The 22,047-nt window shown below is 35.3% G+C and overlaps 4 protein-coding genes across 9 annotated transcripts; 2 read left to right on the top strand and 2 right to left on the bottom strand.

Annotated features, from left to right (window-relative positions):
* Window positions 1-24: 24 nt before the first annotated feature.
* On the bottom strand, window positions 25-14,243 carry Nasp (Nuclear autoantigenic sperm protein). Of its 2 annotated transcripts, none has more exons than XM_072014600.1 (3): window positions 14,003-14,243; window positions 1,365-2,084; window positions 25-1,140 (listed from the first exon to the last, which is right to left on the bottom strand). In XM_072014600.1, the coding sequence occupies exons 2-3, from the start codon at window positions 2,082-2,084 to the stop codon at window positions 487-489; spliced, it is 1,374 nt and encodes a 457-aa protein (XP_071870701.1). In that variant the 5' UTR covers window positions 14,003-14,243; the 3' UTR covers window positions 25-486. The 2 variants fall into 2 exon arrangements, with proteins under 2 accessions (XP_071870701.1, XP_071870702.1); XM_072014601.1 differs by lacking the exon at window positions 14,003-14,243 and adding an exon at window positions 2,145-2,166.
* LOC139993140 (uncharacterized) lies at window positions 3,519-13,472 on the top strand. Of its 3 annotated transcripts, none has more exons than XM_072014607.1 (5): window positions 3,519-3,761; window positions 5,578-5,802; window positions 10,208-10,315; window positions 10,714-10,851; window positions 11,583-13,472. In XM_072014607.1, the coding sequence occupies exons 1-5, from the start codon at window positions 3,683-3,685 to the stop codon at window positions 11,840-11,842; spliced, it is 810 nt and encodes a 269-aa protein (XP_071870708.1). In that variant the 5' UTR covers window positions 3,519-3,682; the 3' UTR covers window positions 11,843-13,472. The 3 variants fall into 3 exon arrangements, with proteins under 3 accessions (XP_071870708.1, XP_071870709.1, XP_071870710.1); XM_072014608.1 differs by lacking the exon at window positions 3,519-3,761 and adding an exon at window positions 4,951-5,293; XM_072014609.1 differs by lacking the exon at window positions 3,519-3,761 and adding an exon at window positions 5,323-5,498.
* A 1,148-nt stretch (window positions 14,244-15,391) lies between the features above and the next one.
* LOC139992814 (uncharacterized) lies at window positions 15,392-22,009 on the top strand. Of its 3 annotated transcripts, none has more exons than XM_072014022.1 (5): window positions 15,392-15,485; window positions 16,591-16,655; window positions 20,991-21,323; window positions 21,703-21,856; window positions 21,934-22,009. In XM_072014022.1, exons 1-5 carry the CDS (start codon window positions 15,461-15,463, stop codon window positions 21,993-21,995), a joined length of 639 nt encoding a protein of 212 aa, XP_071870123.1. In that variant the 5' UTR covers window positions 15,392-15,460; the 3' UTR covers window positions 21,996-22,009. The 3 variants fall into 3 exon arrangements, with proteins under 3 accessions (XP_071870123.1, XP_071870124.1, XP_071870121.1); XM_072014023.2 differs by having other exon boundaries at window positions 21,703-21,788; window positions 21,868-21,992; XM_072014020.2 differs by having other exon boundaries at window positions 21,703-21,992.
* LOC139993254 (uncharacterized) lies at window positions 18,271-18,705 on the bottom strand (the record flags this gene model as incomplete). Its single annotated transcript, XM_072014809.1, has 2 exons — window positions 18,271-18,539; window positions 18,604-18,705. Coding segments are annotated over 2 exons (300 nt in total), but the record flags the coding sequence as incomplete, so codon positions are not given.
* Window positions 22,010-22,047: the final 38 nt, after the last annotated feature.

Here is a 22,047-nt window from a genome sequence, read left to right on the forward strand (position 1 = left end):
TAATCGTCCCATAGCTATAACACATTTAGAAAAATCAGCATTTAACGTTTATTAATTTGACTTATACATAAACAGCCTTATGTTTTAATGTTTTTAGTATGTCCTAGAAAATAAGAGGTAAAAAATTATTATAATTTGGATGTAATAATCAACTTATTTGATACAAATTCCTTATTAGGTACAGAATAAATACATGAATTACAGAAATAGCGAGAAAAAGAAAGAAATAAGATACATAGATTTTCAAACAATACGTGAACTGTAATTATTGAACGAAAAAAATAGAATCAAATTAGTACATTCTATCCATTCCTATTAAAACATCTTTTCTGGTATACAAAGTCTTTCCAGTGGGATAGCCAATTTTTATCTGATTTTGGTCCAACGCTAAAAATTCCATCTTCGATAAAAAATTTTCCCTCAAATTTTCATCCCGCTTAACGAAGCAACAAGGTACCAAAAACATTTCAGATGCACCAAACTCATTCAAACAGCTTTTTCCGGCGTCGGTTTTTTGTGTGGCGACATAATTTCTGTCTCTGATTCTTCGGCTTTCCGTTTCTTACGCACCAAATGAGATATATCACTAGCAGGTTTTTGAACTTTAGGTGCAGAGTCGTTGCTACCACTTGGTCCGGCACCATTCGAACATCCACCAGCTACTTTGTTTTTGATACCTTCTATGACGAGTTTGCAAGCTTCCTGCTTAAAGTCTTTCATATCTGAGATTTTCTCTTGAATCTCTGGGAGCAACTCTTTCAGCTCTTGAATCTCACCTTCTACCGTATAGAAGGAATCGTCCGTTTTGGGAGGTTCTTTCATTTCTTCCAAATATTTAATACGCGAATCCAGCAATTCCGTAGCTTTGTTAAATTCTTCGATACTTGCGTCAAAATCGTTGCCCAAGGAATGAGCTAATGCAAGCTGATAATGGATTTCGGCCATCGCCCTTGATTCTCGCGGCTCAATCTGTTGCAGAAGTTCCAGACATCGATGTAGATCGTTCAAAGCACCCTGAAAGTTTCCTCCTTCCATGGCCACTTCTCCTAAGAGTCGATATGCATCAGTCAGTAACTTCCAACCGGATTGACCACGTTTTAACAGCACTAGTTTCGCTAGTTCTAACACTTCCCAGGCAACCTTTAATTTAAGGGCAATTGTTCATTAGAGGTTTTATAAGATAGAAGACATTTCTAAACGAGGATCTAACACGATTGCTTAAATTTCTTTTGAAATTACGCAATGAGCAATAATAAACAACAAAGGAAGGTAAGTTTCTTTACAAGATGTATTGCAATGCAATAATTTACTATAATCATATACGAACAATGAAAGAAGAAAATTAAATTAAACAATCTTCATACCTGTAGATTGTTAACTTCATCCTCTTCATCTTCCTTTTCTATATCCTCACCATCATTTTCTCCATTTTCCTTGACAACCCCATTCTGTTCAGTTGAACAAGAAGGTCCATTAGCGTTACTTGTATCTTTACTGGAGTCAGCCGCAGGCTCCTCATCTTCTTTTGGCTTTTCGACCGTTTGTTTCGCCGTCTTGCTATCTTCAGTCTTACCAGAGTCTGACTTTTCTGTTTCGTTCTTTTCACTGCTCGTTTCTACCTTCTCTTCTTTATTCTCAACTTCCGGTTTCTTGGGTTCTTGCTCAGCTTCCGACTCTTCAGTTTTGTTTTCGGTGGCAGTTTTCTCCTTTGCTTCGTTGACTGCCCCATTGTCCGTGTGCTCTTCACTCTCCTCTTCTTCCTTCTCGTCAACGTTGCTCAATTTCTCGTCTTCAGCCTCCTCCTCGTCCTCTTCATCGTCTTCTTCAGTTTCTTCTGTGCCCGGTACTCCGCCACCCAACACTCCAGCCTCCTCTCTCGCTAAACCAAGAAGAGCCCGACCGTAAAGCAAATAAGGCTCGCCAAGTTCGTCCGCGGTGTCTCCGTGTTTTTCGACGAGCAGCTGGCACGCCTGTGCCAATGCCGTTACAGCCATGGTGTAGTCCCGAACTAAGAGATGCCGTTTACCATGGGAGATCGCGGTCGCTGGGTCAGTGAAGGCTGCGTTTTCGGCGACGTCGGCCATCTGCAACGTCAGACGCATTGTTACTTATTTAGTTATGGCTATCGCGTAATATGATTATACCTGATAAATTAAATTTTTTTGTTGATCTTTTCCCGTTGCTGTTTTCCAAGTGGGTTACGATTTTTATGCATTTGTAAAAAATTTAAATATGCAAAAAATAAATCTTTCAGATTAAATATTTAGAGGATTAAATGCAAATTTGCGTTTGGATCTTTTAAAAATATGAATGTGCATAAAATTTACTCTCTGTTTAGAGAAACTTAACACAGAAAATGCGTTCCTATAAAATGTGATTTCTCTAACATTCGATCCACATCGATGATCAAGACTTTGATAAAAGAATATTCTTCGATTATCCGCCCACGAGAATGGTCCGATATCAGTAATGCAATTAAAACGTGTTCAGAATATTCCACCTACGAGCGATACGTGTCGCGTTTTCTACGCAAATGATATCTACCGCCACAGCAATATATTCCTAGTTAATATCAACGCTGACTAAATAAATAAGTGAATCTCGTAGAACGTCGCACGAATTCGACTTAACAGTAAGCAAGTTGTAACTGAGTGGCGCGTGAGCAACTCGAACATGTTTCAGATAAGAGTAAGGCATTTAAATATCGAATACTGTACTACTAACGTTAGAACAATGGTAGGTAAGCAGCTCGTTAAGCGACAATCGCAGTTTCCTAATTCTCTTGCAAACAACCCGCTAATGAGCAAAGATCCACTTTTATAACAGAATTCCGTGAAATGATGCAACGTCGATGCTAATGACTTCTTGCGACCTACTAGCTCCACAACCTGCGGTCACGCAATTTTTGTTCCTAGTTCAAAGTTTGTATAATCCGTGCTTAGTAATAGATATTACTGAAGTTTCTGTATCACATAATTCTAGAAGAAAGTTAGGTATCCCAATTATATCCAGTTTCCCAAGAAGCTTAATTTGACATTAAAACTCCCAAGGAGACATCCGATATCAAGCGCATCATTAAACCTTTAACAGCTACAATCTTACTATGAAGGCATCCTTTCTCAAAAGAGTTATCTTAAAAAGACTGTTTCAAGCATCACACTTAAAAGAAAGAGTTCTTCACAGTTCAAAGAAACAATAGTAAAAAACGACACTGCGGCGAACCATCATCGTCTTTAACAAACTTTGCCAAAAGTAGTACCACCTAAAAGGAGAACAATAATTCAGGAAAAAGTGCATCGAATCAAAGAACGAGCAAAGGGGAAGAAGAAGAAGAAGAAGAAGAAGAGAAGAAGAAGAAGAAGAAGAAGAAGAAGAAGAATAGAATAATGAAAGGAAACAAGAGAAGAAGGGAGAGGAACAAGGGAGAGAATCACCAGAGTGGGTTGTCCGCAGCATCCGGGTGGGGTGGTTGGTTGGATGGTACGTCGGTCGATTTTCGTGCGCTTCGACGCAGAACGGAGAGGGCGTGCTGATCGTTTGCCCTCTCATAGCGGTGGAGAGTCACCGAAAACACCACGAACTCCGGGGGTGTCGATTGGTCAGTGCGTAACTGGCAACTGTCGGTACGGTTGTGCGGCTTTCAGTGGGCTGCCAGCGGTCGCCCTGGGCACCACCTGCATGGATGGAGCCTACCCGTGTACCCAGGGCCCCAGCTCCACGTCTTATTTTCCTCGTCGCAACGTTGGCTCTCACTTTCGCAGGTAATTGATACGATTCCTCGCGCTCGACTCCCCTTTCCTTCGCTCGACGTGTTTTTGTTTGGGCCGTCCGAACGATCCTCTCAACCGGCTCAATTGACAAAATCCATCTTACGTAATGAATAATCTAATAAGTTGGCTCGCTTCCGCGGTTGGTTTCCTAGACGCACGTTGTACGATGTAGAACGTGTTGTGCAGACCTATTTGTTAACCATCAGCTGATCCGGAGAAGCGTGTCTGTGGGCCATTATGGGGCATGATTTAAACGCTACGATAATCGAGAACATGTTTTTGTCGTGTCCTTAGTCTGTGTGGTAAACGAAGACGTGTAAAAATATACTGTGACTGATGGAGGAGTTTCAATGAATATGTAGATTCATCCTTAGCGTTAATTGATACCGGTGTACGTTTTCAATGGTGCATCGATTAATTCGATATTTGAAGTGATAATTTGAAGAGATATATTAAGAGGGCGGATGTTAAGTGGAAAAGCACGTGGATAATGATGCTCTATCGTTTCCGATCTAATAACATCTATTCTTGACAATTTTCGTCGCGTGTTTCCGTATAATCGTAACATTAAGACGCACCAAACAGTGTAATCTAACAAAAATATGTATATATATGAATATGTTTTACGTATATCGTATATTGTACTACATCATCGTCGTACCATGTGACTTGCTTCCACAAACACTTCATCCAGGCCTATTTAATCATCTCTCGCGCATTCGTATACTTTATTAATGTTCCTTCTTGTTCGCCTAAAAGCTTCCTTAATAGAAGGGTCAACAACCACCGGTTGAATTCATTGTATCGTACATTTTTTTTTTCAACGGAGAGGAATGGTCACTCCAGAGAAGTGCTCCTATGTTCTAGTATACTCGAGGGCTCTTGCTCACGCCAGTTTTCTTATGCAATGAAATATCCTATAGCACGCAATTTTGCCATGGCGCGAAAACGACGCTCTTCTCAAGGCCCCTCGTTAAACGCGAAGCTTACTGCCGTCAATCCTGACGTACGTCGTAGAATCTTCTTCTTGTATCTCCCTAAATAGAGGAGATTCACTTTTTATGGCAGAAACTGTTGCAACAATATTGTAGTTATTACCGCTTGATGGTCTACGATTACAGTGGATGCGTGTCCTGACAAATTGCTGTTCCGACAAATGAGACGTTTAAAGACCAAAATGCATACACTCGTACGAATCTATAAATATATTTCACTGCTTCGATATATTCGTCAGAATACGTATCTACTATAACTACAGCCTAAGTCTAGCCGCATCCAATAGGAAAATTATTCCGGCGTTTTACCAGCATTGCAGTTAGCTTCTTCGGAAGGTCAAATGACACGCAGAAACTATCATACTGTGGTAATTGGCTATCCTATACACTGACTGTGTCTTTGTTACGAAACAATCATCACCAATCAACTTTATTCTTTATAGTTGAAGTAATATCATCCAGTACATAGTTGCACGCTTGAGATATCAATCCGTATAAAAAATCTTCACTCAGATGTTCCATTACAAAGTAAATATCTGAAAGAATTTAGAACACGTTACTTGCGAGTATCTTCGAGATCACAAAGATTTTACAAGAGTTGAAAACCTTCTAAGAGGATTTTGAGAATTCGCGAAAACAGTGGAAATGATAGCTGCTGTTAAAATTCATTAGTTTTCCTTCTATCAATATGCACATTGCTGAGAGGTTGATCGTAGAATCGAGGAGATTTAAGGTAACGAGGGCATTCTTGTGCAGAGGAACGTCGATATACAACGTTGAATATAGAGAGTCGTGTTTCGTATCTGTTCCAGCGACCGGATTATTGTGTGGTGCCATAATGTCGGATCACTGGGAGGAAGTTGGCTGGGACAAGGAGGCTTTGACCCACGCGAATGTTACACTTAAATGGTACTTGGATGGGCAGGTGGCGATGCTAGAGCAAACTCCCGGTCACAGAAATCATCATCCTAGCAGACGAGCTACCTTCCTTGTGCCAATGTACGGCGGAATTTGGATCATGTGCGTCTCCCTCACTGGTGAGTACCGGCTGATTTGTTGGATTTTGATTATTCCTCGACTATAGATTTTTCCTGAGAGAAAACTCAATTTTTATTTTATCATCACAGTCTAGTGAGAATTTTGAAACGTTTAACGAACAGACATACGTCATTAAAGGAAATACTTGTATTAGATCGACTTTCATGACACAGTGATTTAATAAATGAAATTCAAAGTAAAGCAGTGAGTTCATTCTTGATTAACAAGTATTTTCTTACAACGCAGAAAATAGTTTGACATTATAAAAAAATTCCACGGATATTTTAGACTATGCCTACTATTAGATTTTTTAATTTAGTCTTAGCTTCTGAATAAGTTTCATTCACGAATCTCGTTCGAAAAATTTGTCACCGATAAAACAATTATATTATTATATTTTTAAAAATATCTAAGTTTTCGCAGATCAAAATTCAAATACATAGTTCTTTAAAACAGCTTTGTTTCGAACGTTCTGAGATCGACCGTGAATTTTCAATGATACAATGATGTGCACACACCTTTTCACATACATGTGTAATCGTCCTGACGTATCTCCGATGATGCGGTTCTATATGAACGACGTTCTATAGGTGGATACCACCTTGACTCTGACCAAGGTATCGACCAGTCGATTATGATCTGAAACAGCGTGTTGTCTGACTAGGAATACCGTGACCATGAACATCTCGAACGTTCCTTCGCCAAAGTTTATGCCAATCACTTTCACTATGCTAAACCTTTCATCCAAAAGAAACGAAAAATGATAGGTCGATGTGATAATAAAATAATTAAGAAATGTGACGGATCGATACCTCTTTCTCACTTTTAATTCGTCCCCTAATAAGAGAATAGAATAGTGGATACCGCAAATGTAAAATAACAAGCATAGATAATTTTGGAAATATCTGAAAAAGTTCTAGTTCTGTAAATAGCTATCTTTTCAATGCAAAGTGGCTCGATTTATTGTAATTTAGATAAAAATGTAAATGTGTTAGAGTGAATGTATTTGTTATTTTATCAGAGGAACCATTTCAATGGTGATACCGTATGCTACAGTAGCTTCCATGATATAACGAGATTTCAAATTAAAGAATTTCAGTAATGACACTGATTGATACTAATCAAGGGCTATATGTGCAACATTCTTTTTCGTTGGAGATTACCATAACACTAATACGTATATACATCATGCAGTCCTAACTGAGATGTAGAATTCTCACTGCAGCATGTGTCCGACAAATAGAAATTCCAGATATCCTAACAAACAGAAATTAATTTATTAAATATTTCTTAATTAAGGTACAGTATCTACAACGATTGGTACGCATCATATGTATATAGGGTAAAAGTATAAAATAAATAAGAAATATATTATTGCATATTCTCATGTGCGTTACTAAAAATTACTTGCGAACATTCGTCGGCAATCAGGTGCTACTTAACGTTAAATACTGCTGGTCTACGTTTACGAACACTTTTGTGAAACTTTTTCAAGGAAGATTAACTTTATGTGGCTGCAAAAGTATTCAAACGTACTCCTTGCTATCAACTACCACTTTATAAAAAGTCTTTTATCAGAAAGAAGAGAGTGGACAAATTTTAACAACTGAACTCTCCAAGGAAGAAATTTCAACAGTGGAAAGACAGTACGAAGACATTGAAAAGGAATTTCGAGTAAGAAATAACGCGAGAGCATTAAAAAAGTAAATTATAGTAGTAAAAAGAAAGTAGCACGAGCATGTTAAAAAGGAAAGCCAGCGAGAAAAAAAAAAAAAAAAACTGTAGCACAGAAACGTCGATATTACAAAAATAAGATACCAGGAGCGAATATAGGATGGTTAGATTTTTTCAAGCTGTCAGTATCTTCCCTGACCACCTGTAGTATATATACGTCCTTATTCTCTGGAATTCTACAAAAAGCAGAAAAGTACAGTAGTAGTTTGATAAAATCCAAAGGAAAATATTAGATCCAGAGACAGAAATTCGGTCGTTTTCCGGGGGAAGATGGACGAACTGTTCTGGAAAAAGTCAATTGTGGCAAAGTACGAAAGGGTGTGACGCAGACAACGAACCAAACACGATATCGTGGAAGCTCCAGCACGGGTTATAACTCAAATTAAATCGGATTTCTGTGTCCTTTGATTAAACAAAATTCTATTTCATAAAAGAAGTAATCAAGGAAATATTCCACGAAGCGCAGAAAATATTATTTGCAAAATGCGAAATACATTATCACGAAGCACAATTACTCACAATAAACATTCAAATCGATAGCTGTTAGTATCGACTTGTTTTGCTTTCATTTAGCTCGGAAAGTATAGCTACAATCGCGAAACAGTTATCGTAAAATACGATAAGATCCGTCTGCCTATCTTTACGATATAATCTTATCACGAGAAAGTGTATAACGTTGCCAGAAAAAAGTTTATGAAAAGAACCACCTATGCACTTAACTCAATTTATGAAAAATCGTTCTACCATTCTTTGACATGCATAGTTGCTTGTCTTCGATAACAAAAGAGATAATTGGTCTTTCGCTTATCGGTACAGCTCGTGAAATCAATAATTTTATTATTAATTTCTACGTCTGCATTCCATAATGAGCGATGCAATTATTTTATGTTTTAGCGAGCAATCTCATTAAACAAAAAATTTCATACACTCTTTTCTTCCCACGACGATTCATCGCAGTATCGAAAATTGCAACGCAGCATAACGAAGTCGGTTCTCCTTGTTTCTCAATGTTTCATCGACTCGTCGTCAGGTCTTTGTTGCCGTCGAAAAGGTTTAATTGAGAAGAAAGTCCAACATCAGAATTGAAATTCCAACATTTCTCTGCTCCTGACGGCCGTGTTTCTTTTTGCCCGCGTGGATAGACCTTCATTGTCGATTGTATGATTTGAACGTTTAATTTTCTCGCCACATCGGGGACAAGGGAAAATTGGAAAGGCTGCGATTACTATTTCGATCGTCTACTCCAAGTCGAAGCAGCTTTGCGGTATGAAGTATTTGAATTCATGGATCGTCGGTTCTTTGCGCTACAAGCTTTTGTATGTGAGAAGGTGGAAACATTAAAAGGAGAAAAAAAGATTATTTTGAAAAATATTAATTTCATACAAAAAAATTAGTAAGTCTTTTACGATTAATGAAATGGCTTTTTATTATTAAATGAACTTGACCTTCGGAAATGTGTGCCTATGTAATTTGTTCCTTCAGATTTCTTTTTCTTTCTCTTGGAGAACTTCCTCTGATGGTTTCTGGTCACGCCAAGCACGGAACGTTGCTGTTTAAATCAGGCGACGCACTGGTTCTGCTTTATACACTAGGTCTTTATGAAAATCAATCTAATATTCTTGACCTGCGTATTCTGAAATTATTCTATACTTCTAGAAATTGTTTGGTAAATATAGTAATCTTTGAAATCCAATAGAGTACACCCTTGAAATGTTTTTTGTTAAAAGAATGCATATACTGAAATTCATTAATGATATTTCATCTGTTATCTGTCTTATCACGTGTTAAATCTCCGTTATCAAATTTATGTTGGAACCCTTTTGCTAGTTTATCAAATGAAAGAGAAGGCACGAGGAGGCATAGCCAACCTAGACCCGCTGAACTTGCATCGATCTATTTCTGCTTCAGGATTTATTATTGCTCAATTCTCCAAGTTTCCACGACCTTCTATACCCCCCGTCTTCCTGACATTTCACGGAAATCCACGTTCAGGTTCATCCTCTCCAACGAGCCGATAGTATTCGGCATCTGATATCGAATCTCACGCTCCAACTATTCGGCGCTCCTGACCCCGAGACTTAATTCGACTACTCATTTCCAGTATCGAGTTAACCGATCACACGTAAATCTGTGTAAACTGACTCTCTCCACATGGGAATACAAAATTTTATTGTTTCTATTTGAATTAAGGCCAGTACGTGTACCTAATTGCAGCGCCAACTCTGTATTTTCATTTTCTTTTTCCAAATGATCGATTCCAGTTTATTACAAGTTATTTTGTTACTGTCGACTCGTGAAATCAGCAAGTTTCCAGTTAGATCTTAGGGCATACATAAAAAATTAATAAAGGTTCTTTGAAATTAAATAATTAAGTTTTCGCATACACAAAAATGTATAATAAACATAGAGCTACAAAAATTCAGTGAAATTTTCTCCAATTTGATACTCTTTAAGCTAAAATACGGGATTTAATGTTTCCAAGCTTTTTCATCAAAATTTCACCACACGGAGGAAAGCTTTTAAAGATCGTTTAATTAAAAATCGAGCCAAGTAGAGTAAGGATAGAAGTGGAAACCAGCGGAATTCACCCCGTTCACAATTTCGTTCCACGTCGCGTAAGGAACAGCGTGAAAACGACGTCATTTCTTTTTTTCACTTCTCGTGTTTCAGAGGAGGAAATACGACTACTGGGTCAGGTAGGTTTTCCGCAAGGGAGGTGCATTAACTACTTGACGCCTGACGAAGTACACGAGGAGATCCGCGCCGCCTGGCAGAATCGTGAGTATAGTTGTTTCGCTTTTATTCTCTCTCCTTTACCTCCACGATTATTGTGACGTGATCACCCTCGTTAAATTGATTTCTATTTACGGCGACTGAAAATTAAATCGATACAGTGTAGCTTCCAATGTTTTGCAGAGAAGAAAGAATAGCTGCAACATTTGGGTCGAGATTACTTGTCGTCGAGACGTTACAATTTTTCAATTGATTTCATCCAGAAGAGAGAGAATTTTTTCCTTTTGAATTATTTACTCCTCAAAAATTCTAATAACTGACGAATATTTTTGATGATACTACTAGTAAAGTGCATCGAATATTCTATGGATTTGATATTTAACACGATTCATAGAATAATTTTAATATTTTTCTAAATAATAGAAATTCATGTTCTTTCATAGGGATGCAGAATTTGAGTATCTCCTGTTCTCTAGTCTGTCTGATTATCTTGGGCACAGCAGTTCTCATTGGATTTTTTGGACTCTGCAGACACCAAATATCGGCCGTCCTCGTTACCGGTGTGATGTATCTTTTAGCAGGTGAGTTTGTTGCCAAGAAAGCTTTTAAAGCGACATTAAAGTGTTAATCGCCATTAACCGAATAAATTTGATCGATGTGGAGCATCGTGGTTGCGGGAAACCTGGTAACCGCAAAAGGATTTCTGCATACTTAGGAAGTCGACCGCAAAATAAGCTGTTTTAAGAGAGGAGTACATTGTTAAAAAGTTCTCAAGCTCTTTATTCGACAATGGTAAACGCGAAAAATTGCTTTTGGAAAGTAATAGGTGTGAGGAATGAAATTACAAACCGATAATCACAAGCAATTCAATTTACATTTCCTTGTTGAACCATGTATTCGATTGTGCCACGAAATCAACTCATTTTTATCGGGAGTTCAATAACTTTTCATGAATAATTAAGATATTTTCTTATTCAACGAAGGAGCTTCCCTCTTGGTATTAGTGGTCGCCGTTGAGTGCGATAAAAGGCAAATACCTCTCACCTCCGATAAGACGTTTCCAAACACTCCAGAATCTATTTTTCTTTGTACTCCTTTGCTTCAATTAAGTCTTTTGTAACCAGAATTTCCTTTTAAAAAATTCAAAACTGCTTGCTACAGAATTTCATTACCCATATAAAGATAAATAAATATCTTGTTTTTAACTTATTCAAAATTTCCTAAAATTATTCATTTATATATTTATTTCATGTTAATGATAATCATCTGCTTTAAATTAAGGTTTCCTTTTAATATGAAACAATTGTTTTAGCCACGTTCGCGTTGTTCACCCTGACGATAATTCACTTCAAGAGAGCTCAGGATAGGGGAACTCGAATACCCGACGGCCCTGAGGATGGTGTAATTGGTGGACCGGTTCCCCGTAATGTTCTCAAGGCCAGACGTTTCACCAGCTCCTGGAGCATGGACTTCGGATGGGGTGGCGTTACACTTTGCGCCCTTGCCTCGGTTGCATGGATCTTGCTCAGCAAAATAATGCGTTTCAGCCCTATTGCTGCTATGATAGCGTAGCAGTGGGAAGCCTTCGAGGTTTAAGGTCGTTTCCAAAAGTTACAATATAGCGTTTCGATGTCGTCGCCTCTTTAAGCGTGTTTCAAATCAAAGGTGATTGCATTCATCCATGATGGGAAGTGGGTCACAGGAGTTGATTGTGTAGTTTCTGATTTATTCTGACTAGAAAGTGAGTCAGCTTGATGGGCAGCTCAATACCATGAACTATTTTGTGAGCTATGGAATTGTGTGGAGTAACCAATTTGTGTCAAGTTGTTATTCACAATCTGTAAAGTAAGAAGGCTTTAGCATATAGGTGGAAGTTTGACATTTGGGAGTAATGGAAACAGGGTACACGACATTGAGACAATTTTGAGAGTATTTTTTCAGAAACGATATCAGAGTCAAAAATGACCACCTCGAAGGCAGTTTGTTTTATCAACAGGTAATGCGTGTTGCATAGTGTTTGTCAAATTTATGGGACTAACTAACTTGGACCGGTCTAAAGCATGGCAAGGTATGGAAGGAGCCTAATTTTTGGCAAACCTTCTATATGCAACATTTTGTACAATTTATCTAACAATCTCTAGTCTTTGACAAAGAAAATATACACGGATGAGTGAAGAACTATATGTTCAAGAGGGATGTACAAGCTTTAAAGTAATACCTCTTGTATCTTTGAGTTTCCAAATCTTTAAAGTTTTGCACAAATTTATTGCCCTATCGAGATAATTCAAAGATCCCCTTTTCATATAGATCTTTACTATAAAGTAAAATATTTACAGGTACATGAGTAATGAGTAATGAGATAATGTGTGTGGGAGGAGAGTAAGGTGTCTGAACTGAAGAAGTATTATTCATTGATAAGTAGAACAGAGTACACATTTACCTCAGTTTTGATTTGCAGTCAGATTAGTCAATTACTGTACGAGTAAAGAAACCTTACTGTTTCTAGTCTGTCTTTTTAGACATATTTTTAATATACTTCTAATATGGTCTTCTTTTTGTACAGTTACAATTAATATGATTAAATTTATGTGAGAGTTGATTTGAAGTAAGAATATTTTTGTGTGTTGTAGAAGCTGAGACAATATTTGTTGATCTTTGCTTAAATATTTCAATACAGATTGTAATGTAATATAGATGCCTATAGCATAATTCGATCGCCTTATAATTAGAAAGATAAGCATGTTTGTAATATGCATAGCATAGCAGTAAACTTGTTCGAGCCAATACAAGCAACGATATGCGTGTTTGCAAGAATTTAGCTTTTGCTACGACTTGTTATAGCAAACAAAAGAGGAATTATGCCAACAAAATGTATCATATACAGAGGATTGTGAATTGCAATTCGTCCATTAAGATTTAAGAAACAAAATAAAGATGCTTTAAATGAAAGCATCTCCTACATACCCGGAGACTAAGTTTTGCTAGTTCAATGATAAAATGATTTAAAAAGGAAAAAAAGACGAATATATACGCTTGCAAAACTATTCTCCGAGTGTTTATTTAAACGAAACGCATTTTTCTGATAATATTTTCTTGATTGTCATATTTTTTACCTGATCCTTGTTATTTGTTACATTGGAATTAATGTATCATACATGCAATAAAAGAATAAGCTATGTATAAATAAAGGGTATCCTTGTTCTTTAGGTTTTTATCATTTATAACCTCTACAATATTGCACAACTTAAAGAATTACGCTTTTACATCGTGGACTGACAGGTTATGTTTCGCAAAAACGATGCTTGCATAAACATGACTCACGATGAGACAAATACAAGTAAATAGAATGTCAGTTTCCGTATATATGAGCTATTTGAATACGAAAACACGTGACCAGACATTACAGGTATATGTAACGCGGGACATGGTTGCATTACAACCTATACATACATACACGTTTGTACGTAGATTTAACATATTATAATTTTGTGCCGCGTTAAACAACAAAAGTAGTACAACTGTGAGCTCATTGTACTAAGAATGTACGTATAAAAATAAACTATGCGTTACGTTACTATTTCCTTCGATAAATCTGTTTAACAGCATCTTATTTTCTCGAGTATACGAAATATCTCGTTTTTTAACGTGATTATTCATACGAATGTTTGCCAATTTATAGGAAAAGAGAAAAATATGGTTAATGCACGTAGAACACAAAGAAAATATACATACCTTGATTCAGTTCGAATTACTGGACGTTTGACGGTTTTTTAACGATGGACACGCTTTCACTATGTTCCTTGTGGGTTGCACGCGATCTTCTGAGTATCACGAACTTTATTTAAACAGTTACAAGTAAATTTATGTACAAAGACGCAAAGATTTAACGGAATGACCGTTATACCAAACAACGGTTTATTACCGGCACGCGCACAACTTGTACAAGCGTCAAGCACATCGTGAGCACAACGATTTATCCTGCACTAATGTGAACAGAACTTTCGACTACGCATGTGTACTTATTTTACCGCCATTTGGTCTTTTAGGCGGGAACGATTGATTTAGATAACCTAATATTTTGACTTCACCAAACATATAGATCAAATATACACGCTTCAACTATATTATTTAATATAATTATTTATTTATTATATTATTATATTTAAATTATTATATTATTTAAAATAACATTTCTTATTTTTAATATATTCTTAGCAACTATCGAGATAAATCTAATTTGATATATCGAATAAGATTATTAATAACAGAAAGTTATTTTCATATTTTTTTATCGTGAAAAGAACAAAATTTACTGTAGAATATTTAATGTTGAAAATAAAGAATGCACGATTGTGTATTCTAAAAATCTAAGAAAAATAATATGAGTAGTGTATATAGAAGAGATTGCAATTGGTCTGGATACATCGATATTCCTACACTGCGCAATGAAACTTTTTCAAATTAATGCGCAACTTCCACCGTTTCGTGCAGTTTTGTTGAGTAGTGTGTTATGTCGTTCCATAAATTTTCAAAGAAACTTATTGAATTTGTTGAATACAAACTGGTAAGTGCACACAAAACGATAATTACGGAATGATATTTCAAGTTACATAATAATTGGCATAAAAATATATAGATACTAAGAAATATCTCATACAGAAGACAAAACACCGTCTATTGCTTGCTACAACCTTTTAACATTGTTGAATATATTTTTAATCAAATATCTGATTTTTATCTTAATTAGTATGATCTCTTATCATATCCAAATACACACATACAATACATTTACGTAAATTCACATTTTAGTGAATATAATACGAATATTATATCTAGTCATATATTTCAAATATTTTATACCTTTAAATCTATAATTCAAATATTTTCTATCTTTGAATTTACATGTCTAAATTTCCTATAAATGTATAAAATTTGGCTCAACATATTTATCAAATAATTATTAAGAGACATGCAATTCGTGATAATTTACTATAGAATACTGATTTATAGTTTGGTAGTTACGTACTACAAAATATTGATTTTCAATAGATCGATATTCAACAATTCAAATTGCTTGCGATTCTCGATCGCCATCTTGGATAATGTAACAATGTATATCGTCACGTAAGATTTCGGTTTCGTTTTTCAGGTGCAAAAAACTGTAGTGAAATTGTACATTCTTCGAATTCAATGGTTTTGAAGGAAATCGTTATTGGTAAGTAAGAGCCTGATATTATTATTCGATAAATTTTCTCAGAATTACTGTGAGATATTTAATAGAAATAATATATATGTTGGGTTCTTATTATGATTAGGGTTAGGGGCGTGTAATGAATCTTCACTGGAATTAGCCATCGTTATTATACAATCGAGGTAATGTTATTTGCACGAGTGTGGATATTAAAGAATTGACAAGTAACAGCATTGATTAGACACTGATGACAATGGTCTTAGGTTCGATAACGAATCCGCGGTCAACGGGATAACAAATATACTTTCTTCCAAAGTTCATTATCACAAATCTCGGACAATTATAATCGGGTTAAATCAAAGTATTGGGGATTTTCCCAAGAATTCCAAAGGGAAGACCCCGGTGTCCTTTCATCTCCGACACGACCATCCTGACTATCACACATCCTTGGATGTATCCAGTAATTATAGTTTCCAGTAATTCCAGTAATTATAGTATAACTAATTATAGTTTCTTTTCTGCAATAACGGACAATTAGGCGCGATATGGTTCTCCTCATGACACTTGAAACAAGACACCTTGGACGATGCGGTTGGTTGATTTACTCCTGGGTTTCGTATATTCTTTTGTGTCTCGAATTTTATTCTCTTACGGCACCCCGCTATTTTGTCCGGGGGTACCACAGTAGAGGCACTTAATCCGGGAGTCAGATGGCCTATGTCTTTTAGCTTTAAGGCCCGCTGATGGATTATCTGACGAAGGCGTCGGCCTCTTCTTCACGAAAGAGAAAACTCATTTCACTTAGAAATTGCTCCTCGGTCTTGATATCGTTCGCAAGTGCAATTCGTTCAATGCGCTGATCTTGTGAACTTACTTGGCAAAGAATGATGGCGTTGATTACTTCAGCCATAGTTAAATTTTTCCACTTCATCTTCAGAAGGGAAATTAAAATTAACAAATGCTACTTATAAATCGGAATAACTACCAAAAAATTAAAATGATATAAGATATTGATTTGTTTAATCAATCGATATTCAATAAGTACAAATTTTTTCCGATTCTCGATCGCCATATTAGATAACATATAACAATGTTTGGTGTCACACAAAATTTCAGTCTCGTCTTTCAGGTGCAAGAAAGTGTGCTGAAACTGTGCATTCTTCGAATTCAATGGCTGTGGAGTCATCTTCAGTGGTAAGTAATGTTTGATTTTATTATGAGAAAAATTTTTACAAAATTGCTGTGAGATATGTAATGAAGATAATTTATAAAACTTCAAAGTAACGAAGCAAAGAAAAATTATAGTTATAAAATATAAATCATTGTATATACGAATTAAAATTAATTATATTGTCTATGAATTGAATTTGAAAGAATTATTTAAAAATGAATTATCCAGTTATATCGATTAGTTGGTTCCGAATCGAGTTACTATTATCTTCAATCGTACTTTTAATCGGTCTTAAACGCGTTTCGGTAGAAACTTGATCATTGATGTTATTGCAAAATTCGATAGGTTTCCTATCAGATCTCAATCTCTCAACACCAACGTTTAATTCGTTCTTAACATTATTCTGGCATATTAATTTTTTATTACGTTTAGCAAATAATTTTTCTTTAGCTTTTTCCATGGCAGAATGTTTCTCGTTGTGATAATTTTTCCAGCAATGTTGAAACCTTATGAATACATCATTCCAAATGCAAAGTTCCTCAACTGAAATGCATTTATATTAAAATTTAATATAAAATTTAAACAATTAGAATAATCAATGTTTGCGTAATGTTATTTGTTAATATACGGATGTGTGTGATTTTTGTACCGTATAAAAAGAAAGTCGTAAGTATAAATATTGCAGTAGGAAGAGTAATGTTAGATAGAAGTTCATTGGCTAAGTTTAGAAGCGTTGGTCCTTCACATAAAGTCATTCCTTTCATGGTATCCACCAACCATGGTAAATATAAGTAAGGAATATCATATATATCAGCAAGGGTCATCATTAGAGTAGTTATCAGTCCAGAGATTATATTTGTTACCAGTATTATAATCTTCAAATCTGAGAATAAAGATTTAATTTCTTTAGACGAGTTAGATCTCAAATGTAAAATTTTCAGATTCTCGAATTTCAAATATTAAAATAAAAAATTTTTTAATTGTACAAAAATTTTAAGTTAAAAAATATAAATTTCATATCTCTTATATTCAAGCATGTTTTCCTCGAAGATGTAAAACAAGGATGAAGATTTTTAATAAAATAAGTTCTACGGTAATATTTAAACTTTGTTACTGTAATTTCGCCGAAAAAGAGCATTAAATGCGGCCGATTTTGTCACTGGATTCCCGTGAGGGTAACGGCCTCCTGCTTCTAAAGTGATACAACTTAAACAATATATTGCGAAACACATCAATGCCATATACAGTGCTTCTACCTAACATTGTATAATACAATATTAATAATAACAAGAAACGCAGGATATACTTAATTACACGCTAGTTTAAATTTTTAACATTTTTTCGTACCTTTGACAAATTTTTTACATGCCGATCCTTTCCATTTTCTTTCCTATTCTCTGTGCGTGTGTAAGTAACATTTTTTTCTAATTTTAATGACATTATAACAGGATTTTATCAACTTATTCGTACATGATAGAACCATTAGGTTATGAGCAAACCGCAATCCACGTGTTTTTTTAAATTATATATATATTAATAACAAACGCGAAATTGGTACAATAAAATAAGTAGTCTGCAATTTCAAATATATACGTCGTACGGTTATCCTTTATTATATCAAAACATTGTGTACAAAGTTTTACAATAATTTTAATAATTCAAATTGCATAAATATTTTCTGCTATCAAATTTCTTTTAGAACTGAAGATTTAACGAGACTGCCGAGCTTGTCTATGGAACAAACAAAACACTTGAAGCCAATTATGTACGGTCAGGACGGATAATAAAATTTCGTCGCGTTTTATGTGAAGTCCATCCAAAAATACTTTCACACAGAATACAGTGACCTCCACGATGATCACGCACAATTGCATTAAGAGCCAGGGTGTATGTAACATTGGATATTCCTAGAAAAAATATCGTTTCGTTTTAATATGTTGAACTTAAGGGAAATTTCTTCGAATCACTCACTGTAATTGCTCCCAGCATGATTAAGGTGTAGTGCTCTATTCCCAGAATCGACGTCATTAGCTTTAGATCCCTTTCCACATCCAAAGGTACTAATAATAGAACGATTAATTGTTATTAAATTCTATTCTAAGACTGTCAGGGGAATTGAATAAATTACCGGTTTCATTGTTTCTGGTTTGCGAGGGTGATCTGACTGGCAATTTGCAATTTATTATGCGGATGATATCAAACGCTGTAATCACCTAGGTCATTAATTAGGCAGTGTATTTGTAAAATTTTCTTTCGTATACAGTATTGCGCAAAAGGCTTAATTTCATGATGGTAATTTATCATGATTTTAGGAGATATTTTCATATAGTGTTGCATAGAAACGAATCTTTTATTATTTCCTTAGTTTATAAGGTATATTATTTAAGAATATTTCGATACACAATTGTACATTACATATTATAAAATACGTGTAAAATGATTTAAAGTGTATCTTAAGAATATAGAAAGTGAGAAGCGTATAAATAAATTATTTGAAGTACTAAAGATAGAATGGAAGATAATAGGAAATGAGTTTGTTGAAAAGTTACCTAACGGCATCGCTAAAATAATTCTTTAAAAAAAGATTCTTTTCTAATAAATTACCAATAATTCCTGAGAAAGATAACACTTTTTGGGAATCAACGATAAATTTAAAATAATATCAAGTATCTTTTCACTCATTCATAGAAACAAAATCTTTTTGTTTCGGTAGGTGGCCGAGGACTGTTGCACAATACTGTACTTCAAGATATTTCAAATAAAGTTAGATTGAACATTTGGTGAATCGAATTTAAAAGTTCACGAACCACTATCTTCGTTCAAACGAAAGATTCGTGAACTCTTGTGTTTTATTATGCGGAAATAATTAAGGAGTATTACGATCGACTAACGGTCCCAATGAGGCCGAGTATGATCACGTAGATCGAATTTCCCATGATGTAATGGTCGCACAGGGTGCACGCTAGTTGTCCAAGTCTCTAGAAAATTGTTACATAAATTATCTACCTGTTTCTCATCGTAATGTCACGAACATTACCAAAGCTACTAACTAAATATCCACTACGTTCGTTAATTTTTCGTCTACATCGAAATCTCATGATTATTCTCGTCAAACTTTACCAAAATGATTCCAAGCTTGACCCGGAAACGAGAAAAACAATTCGAATTTTTATTACTCTTTTCTGGAATCGTGCCAATTATTAACTCAGAGAATTGATCTATCCTAATTTCGACAATTCGTAATTATTCCAACCAAGTTTCACGATTCAACGATCTATTGCCAATCAATTAACCGGTTTGCATAACGATGAATGCAACGTTAACGACGTTATCTACACACGCGCACGTGTGTTCATGTACTCACCGTATTTTTGTTTCTAATCAGCGCTTTCAGATTGGAAAGCACAGAACGTTTGCAACGACGTGCCATTCTCTAAGTTCTTTTCTACTTCTCATAGCCGAAACGCTCGAGCAATTTTCTGCAAGTGAAAAATAATTCACCGAAATTTCCCCCGAAGGTTATACACGGCTTATCATCTTATAATTTTGATTCAATAATCTTCCCTCTCTGAACAATTTGAATAACGTTGCATAATGCGTTTCACTTCAAGGAGCCTGGGTCTGTAATTTTCGATTCCCATTGAAAAGAAGAAGAAAAAAAAAAAGGAAAGGAAAATTCTCACGATGAATGTGTATTCTGGTAAAATTCAATCGATACGCGACGAAGTGAGTCCTTCGAAATTATTTCATTGTTCCTGGTTAGGTGGAATTTTTTGGGAGAAAGAAGGTTTCATCTGAATGGTTATGTTACCTCCTTGATTCCTTGACGGGTTACAAATGTTTCATTTCCAATCTCTTACTGTCCTTGTATTCCAACTTAACTTCACATAATAGTAATAAAATAGATACAAGGATAAATATAATAACACTTTACTGATACTTTAATATTTTACCATGGTATAACAAAAATATCTTATAAATTAACATATCGCCTATTTTATCTATGGGTGCTTAATTTTTTTTTCAATAACTGACCTAAAATTTCAGTGAAAGTGGGTGTGTATGTGTTAAATACAAAATTTATTCTCTTGGTCTATAAACATAAAAGGTTCAGAGGGAAAGTGGTAGGATAAAAAAAAATCTTTGACTTGTGGAGACTATGGATAAAGTTATATTTTAATGGAGAAGGCTGTATGCTTTTAAACATTCAAATTATTCTGCTTATTACAATGCTGTATGACTCATATAATACCTTGACCTATTACTATTGAAGAATGGAAGCGAGAGCGAATGAAAAATTAGAATTAAATCTAGAAGCGATTAATCCAAATAATTGGTTACTAATGGTTTTCTTTTAGGCAATCGATCATGAATTTTCCCCGCGAAAATTTAAAACTAGTTGTCCTTCTGCAAATGAGATAAACATAAAGGAAGAGAAACTTGATCCTACCGAGACTTCTGAAAATGAAATATTAAGAATTTTTCAAGCTTTGTTGCTGTCTACCTGTATGTTACTTCTGAATTATCATAGCGTCCGTTATGGTCGGACAGAGTATAGTATCTTGGAAAATGGTGAGATTGCTCCAGGTTATGCTCATAAAGCTGTGATCACTTTGACCTTAGGCTACTCTATGCCTTATACGATCGTTTCTTTCTTCGCCATTGGCATGCTTGCTTATTCTTTGCTCTCGGTGAGAACATTTCATTAATTTTGTTATTTATATAGAATACTATTTGCAATAATAGAATATGTTATTTAGAATAACTTCATTGCTGAACTTTGTTCAAATAGTTAATGGTTTGCTTTTGTTGAGAGAAATTGCACTGTAGTGGGATAAGAAGGACATAAAAATTTTTCTAAAATTATGAATTTTTGTTGCACGCTATTACTATAAGATATATATATACACTACAAATTATATACACTATTGGTTAAAAATGTCGAATCATTTGTATCTACCTTGAATCACACAATTTTATTATCAATTTAAAATTAGTGCTACAAACATATCTTTAAATCTCAAATTTTTGCCTGGTAGTGTATATCTCTAATAATTGTAAATGTTGTAGAAAAATCCACGTTGGAGTCTCCCATCGATAGTTCTCTATTTGGCTGACTTGGTTTGCGGTATCAGCGAGGCCATTGTCGCTATTTGGTTATTTTTCTCCTATTTCCCATTATCGACCGCTCTGTCTTACACGTTAGGCACAATTTTACTGATATGTATGTTTCAGTCCCTTAACACGTATATATTTGCTTTTCTATCATACAGTACTCGAATGGTAAATTTTGCCATTTAGTCGGAGAAATTTGGATGTGGCTGGGCGTCCTTCGACTGTACGAACATAGAACCTTCAAATGAAGCGTAGGATCGACGGATTCACGAGGAAAGGAGAAAAATCGAACGAAAGAGC

Source organism: Bombus fervidus, chromosome 12 (genome assembly GCF_041682495.2).
Source record: "Bombus fervidus isolate BK054 chromosome 12, iyBomFerv1, whole genome shotgun sequence".
Lineage (NCBI taxonomy): Eukaryota > Metazoa > Arthropoda > Insecta > Hymenoptera > Apidae > Bombus > Bombus fervidus.

Bases quoted from the DNA above. Each gene is read 5' to 3' on its own strand.
- LOC139992814 (XM_072014020.2), top strand. From the start codon at position 15,461: ATGGTTTTGAAGGAAATCGTTATTG. The intron at 15,486-16,590 runs GTAAGTAAGAGC...CTCGTCTTTCAG, and splicing joins TTTGAAGGAAATCGTTATTG to GTGCAAGAAAGTGTGCTGAA. The intron at 21,324-21,702 runs GTGAGAACATTT...TAAATGTTGTAG, and splicing joins TTGCTTATTCTTTGCTCTCG to AAAAATCCACGTTGGAGTCT.
- LOC139993140 (XM_072014607.1), top strand. From the start codon at position 3,683: ATGGAGCCTACCCGTGTACCCAGGGCCCCAGCTCCACGTCTTATTTTC. The intron at 3,762-5,577 runs GTAATTGATACG...TATCTGTTCCAG, and splicing joins GTTGGCTCTCACTTTCGCAG to CGACCGGATTATTGTGTGGT. The intron at 5,803-10,207 runs GTGAGTACCGGC...CTCGTGTTTCAG, and splicing joins CATGTGCGTCTCCCTCACTG to AGGAGGAAATACGACTACTG.
- Nasp (XM_072014600.1), bottom strand. From the start codon at position 2,084: ATGGCCGACGTCGCCGAAAACGCAGCCTTCACTGACCCAGCGACCGCG. The intron at 1,141-1,364 runs GTATGAAGATTG...CTTAAATTAAAG, and splicing joins ATGAAGTTAACAATCTACAG to GTTGCCTGGGAAGTGTTAGA.